The sequence below is a fragment of the Thamnophis elegans genome, chromosome 12 (genome assembly GCF_009769535.1).
Source record: "Thamnophis elegans isolate rThaEle1 chromosome 12, rThaEle1.pri, whole genome shotgun sequence".
Taxonomy (NCBI): domain Eukaryota; kingdom Metazoa; phylum Chordata; class Lepidosauria; order Squamata; family Colubridae; genus Thamnophis; species Thamnophis elegans.
In genome coordinates this window covers 5,872,416-5,877,415 of record NC_045552.1, presented here as the reverse complement: position 1 = coordinate 5,877,415, position 5,000 = coordinate 5,872,416, and the positions used below count along the sequence as shown (strand labels likewise).

The 5,000-nt window shown below is 41.7% G+C and overlaps 1 protein-coding gene across 1 annotated transcript in view; it reads left to right on the top strand.

Moving 5' to 3' along the window:
* Nucleotides 1-5,000, top strand: part of LOC116515564 (doublesex- and mab-3-related transcription factor C2-like) — a 20,494-nt gene that overhangs the window by 457 nt on the left and 15,037 nt on the right. Inside the window, exons 2-3 of the mRNA XM_032227682.1 lie at nt 2,678-2,847; nt 3,529-3,626. Coding sequence (XP_032083573.1) covers nt 2,678-2,847; nt 3,529-3,626 — 268 coding nt within the window. The remainder of the gene's footprint in view (nt 1-2,677; nt 2,848-3,528; nt 3,627-5,000) is intronic.

The window sequence follows — 5,000 nt, the reverse complement described above, 5'->3', positions numbered from 1 at the left end:
CTTCTCAGCCAGTAACTTGCTCTGAAAATGAAAAACAGCCTTGGAAGTGTACAGTTTTAATGGGAGACACATGACTATAGGCTAGCATCTTTTTTTATATATATAAAGTTTTTTATTTTTTCATTTTCATAACAAATAACCACATACATACTATTACATAGCCAGCATCATATTATATTGTTAAATGTTTACATCAATTCGTCTTACTATCAATTCCCAAAAACAATTATTGGCTCTTCTGCTCTGCATTCAACATATTTATACCCTATCCATCACTTTCTTCTCCTTCTCTCCTCATCCTCCCTACCTCCTTTCTTCCCTCTGTCGTCCTTCTCTACTTCCCCTTCCTCTCTCCTTCTCCTCTCTCCCCTTTCCACTCCTTCTTTCTCTACTCCTCTCCCCCCCTGCCCTATCTCCTATCCCTCTCTTCCCTTACCTCTCTCCTCTACTTCGCATTCTTCCTCTCATTTGCTTGGTGTATTTCAGCCTCTTAGCAAGCTCCATTTTATGTTGATGGTATTTATAATTATTTATATATATATATATATATATATATATATATATATATATATATATATATATATATATATATATATATATATATATAATTTTAACATATATCTTCCTCCTTTTTTAAAAAAAAAAGTATACAAATATAATAGACTATAGGCTAGCATCTTAAAAGCATTTTTTAAAGCAGGGATAGACACAAGATGGCCCTCTAGATTGTGTTAAATTACAAGTGCTGTTTGCTTTTGCCAAGGGAAGATAGCAATAGCATATAGATTTATATACCGCTTCACAGTGTTTTACAGCATGCTCTGAGCGGTTTACAGAGTCAGCATATTGCCCCCAACAATCTGGGTCCTCATTTTACCGACCTGGGAAGAATGAAAGGCTAAATCACAATCTTGACAGGTTCAAACTGCTGGCAGTGGGCAGAATTTGCCTGCATTACTGCATTCTAACAACTGAGCCATCATTTGAACAACATGAGGGGACATTGCAGGTAGTCCTCGACTTACAGCCCCAATTGAGCTCACCATGTCAGTTGCTAAGTGAGTTCGGCCCCATTTTACGACTTTCCTCCCCACAGTTGTAAAGTGAATCACGGCATGGTTGTTAAGGGAATTGGGCTTCTCCGTTGACTTTACTTGTCAGAAAGTTGCAAAAGGCGATCACGTGATCCTGGGAAAGGTTGCAGCCATCATAAATACGAGCCGGTTGCCAAGGGTTCAAATTTTGATCATGTGACCCTGGGGATGCTGCAACGGTCGTGTCAGTCATCCATCACTGTTTTCAGGATCAATGTAACTTCAAATGGGCTCTAAATCAGTGGTCCCCAACCTTTTTATCGCCGCGGACCAGTCAGCCTTTGATAATTTTACCGTGGCCCGCTGAGCGCGCGCAGGGGTGGGGGGGCGTTGTTCGCGACGACACATTGATTGCGTACCTGCGCGGGGCTCTCTTCCCTGGAGCCTTTGCGCATGGCCCAGGAGCTTTTGTGCACGGCCCAGGAGCCTTTGCGCTGCAGCGATCATGTCCCCCGGCCGCTGCAGCGATCATGGCCCCCGGCCGCTGCGCGGCCCGGTGCCAGGTACTCCACGGCCCGGCACCGGTCCGCGGACCGGGGGTTGGGGACCACTGCTCTAAATGAACGGCTGTAAGTCGAGAACTACCTGTGTTAATTACACATCCCTTGTAGAGCCCAAAGCAGATCCATGAAGCTACTCCTAGGTTACAAGCCTCTGTAGCCCCATTGGGTTAATTGACAGCCAAACATCAGAGGGAAGTGAAATTGTGGAAGTACAGAAATGTACTTAGTACCTGATTTACAATCAATCCTGTTCTCTAAGCATTGAAGTTAATTATAAATCGAGGCAATAAAGTCCAATTGAACTGCTTGATTGAGCTTGGAGACAATCAGGCCATTCTTGTGCAGTCAACGGGGAAGGATTATTAGAATAATAGTGCAAACAATGCTTTGTGATGGTTTCTCTTTACTTCTTCTGTTATTTGAGTGTAATATATCTATATCTATCTATTTATCTCTATCTCTAGCTATCTTTATAAAATACTTCTATCATTATAAAATACCACTTTATAAAGCCTTGGTAAGGCCACACTTGGAATATTGTATTCAGTTTTGGTCGCCACGATGTAGAAAAGATTTGGAGACTCTAGAAAGAGTACAGAGAAGAGCAACAAAGATTATTAGGGCACTGGAGACTAAAACATATGAGGAACGGTTGCAGGAACTGGGTATGTCTAGTTTAATAAAAAGAAGGACCAGGGGAGACATGATAGAAGCCTTCTAATATCTCTGGGGCTGCCACAAAGAAGAGGGAGTCAAACTATTCTCCAAAGCACCTGAGGGCAGGACAAGAAGCAGTGGGTGGGAAGTAATCAAGGAGAGAAGCAACTTAGAACTGAGGAGAAATTTTCTGACAGTTGGAACAATTAATCAGTGGAACAGAAGTTGCCTCCAGAAGTTGTGAATGCCCCAACACTGGAAGTCTTTAAGAAGATGTTGGATAGCCATTTGTCTGAAACAGTATAGGGTTTCCTGCCTAGGCCAGGGGATTGGACTAGAAGACCTCCAAGGTCCCTTCCAACTCAGCTATTGTATTGTATTGTATCTATCTGTCTGTCTGTCTATCTATTGGGTTTTCTCTAGGCAAAGACGCCGGGTCATGGCCGCCCAAGTGGCTCTTCGTAGACAACAGGAGCTGGAGCTGAAACGGCAATTTCCCAGTGGTTTGCTACAGCTTCAGGACAGTGGGCCAACAAACTTCCTCCCCTTGGCCAAACCGCTGAAAGCGATTAAACCATGCAGGGGAGGGACAGGTAAAACCATTTCTAGCATCTGATAGGATACCCCCACCCCCCCAAAAAAAGGTTGCAATGGCTTAGCAATGAGTAGATGATCTAGATCAGGGGTGTCAAACACAAGACCAGGGGGCAGGATCCAGTCTATGAAGTGCTTAGATCTGGCCTGCAGGGCTGCCCTGGAAACAGTGAAGGACCAGCCAGCCGGCAGTGCCTCTGCCAATTTTCACTGGCAGAGGGTTGCAGGAAGCCGTCATAGCAGAAAACAGAGCTTGGGAGCCTCTTTTCACTGGGCTGCCACAGGCACCCCCAGCACAAGTGACGTCTAGCTGGCCACACCCATCCTGACCACACCCATCCTGACCACACCCACCCTGCCCCCTTGAGGTCAAACAAGCCTGATGTGGCCCACAATGAAATCGAGTTTGACACCCCTGATCTAGATTCTAGAACAAGTGTTTCTCGGTCTCAGCCACTTTAAGATGTGTGGACTTCCAACTCCCAGAATTCCCCCGGCTGGGGAATTCTGGGAGTTGAAGTCCACACATCTTAAGAGTGGCTGAGACTGAGAAACACTGATCTAAGAAGATGTGACGCATCACTACTGAGGACCCTGACGTGGTTCAGCCTGGCAATCTTGACCATTGGCCCAACAATAACTCTGGACCCCTTCTCCCCTTCTCCCCTTTGGCTGGCTAGACAAGAAAGAAAACGAAGAACCGTTGAACGAGTCCGAAGATGGACTCCGGGGAACACCAGGGCTCCTGCGAAGACAAAGGCGGAGAACTGCAAGAAAGGTGAGAAAGGAGTCCTTATTGATGAAGTCATTTTAACAGCAGATTCCACGTAGCTCCACCTCACCTCTCATACTTCCCCCCCAAATAAGATTCCTTTTTAAAAGTTCACAAATCCACGAAAAAGGAAACAAAAAAAAAGGAACGCTATTTATTCTATGACCAGTATAGTACAGATAATCCTCAACAACAGATCATTAGTGACTGTTTGAGGTTACGTCACTGGAAAAAGTGACTTACGACCGTTTTTCCCACTTAACCACTGTTGCAGCATCCCCATAGTGACATGATCAAACTTCAGACTCTTGACCACTGGCTCATATTTATGACGGACGCAGTGTCTCAGGAGTCACATGATCCCCTGTTGCGACCTGACAATCAAAATCAATGGGGAAGCCAGATTCACTTAACAACCTTGTTACTAACTTAACAACTGCAGTGATTCGCTTAACAACTGTGGTAAGAAAAGTCATAAAATGAGGCAAAATTCACCTGACAAATGACTCGCTTAATAACAGAAACGTTGGGCTCAATTGTGGTCGTAAGTTGAGGATTTTTACGTGGAAACTCTTCATATTTTGTAGGAAATACATTATATATCCATATTGTTTGTGAACAGAGTTGGTTTGGGGTATCATTCATGTTAATCCAATTTGCAATAACATTATTAGTCCTCTCTCTCATATTTATCAAATTTAAGTAATCATTATATTGTTCAAACATAAATTAACAAAATTGCCTAACTCCTCATCTTTGTCTCTGTCTTCATCTAAACATTTCTCTATTATATATGATCAAATTTGATTACGTATCATTCATATTGATCCAATTCATGCTAACATCGTTAATAATCTCTATTGCATTTATCTAATTTATATAATCCTCGTTATATTATTTAAACATACATAAAAGGAGAATGCCTAACGTCATCTCTTCTCCTCTTTTGTCCTTGAATTCTTATCCACTTTTTCATATTCTTCCAATTCACAATAACAGTATTAGGAATCTCTATCACATTTATCAAATTTAGGTAATCCTCATTATATTGTTCAAACATACATAAACAAATAATGCCTAACTTCTCATCTTTGTCTCTATCTTCATCTCTATATGTCTTGTTCAATCTAAACATTTCTCTATTATATATGAACCAATTTAATCCTCATATTATTTAAACGTGCATTTTAAAAAATGCCTAACATCTGTGAACTTCTAATCTTTCTATTATTTTTATTATTTTTATAATCCTCATTATATTGTTCAAACATACATAGTATTGTAGAGTCTTTGTCATTGTACGAAATAAATGCAATGAAATTGGTTACATAAATACATAAACAAGAAATGCCTATTTTATATTTTAGCAATAGCAATAGC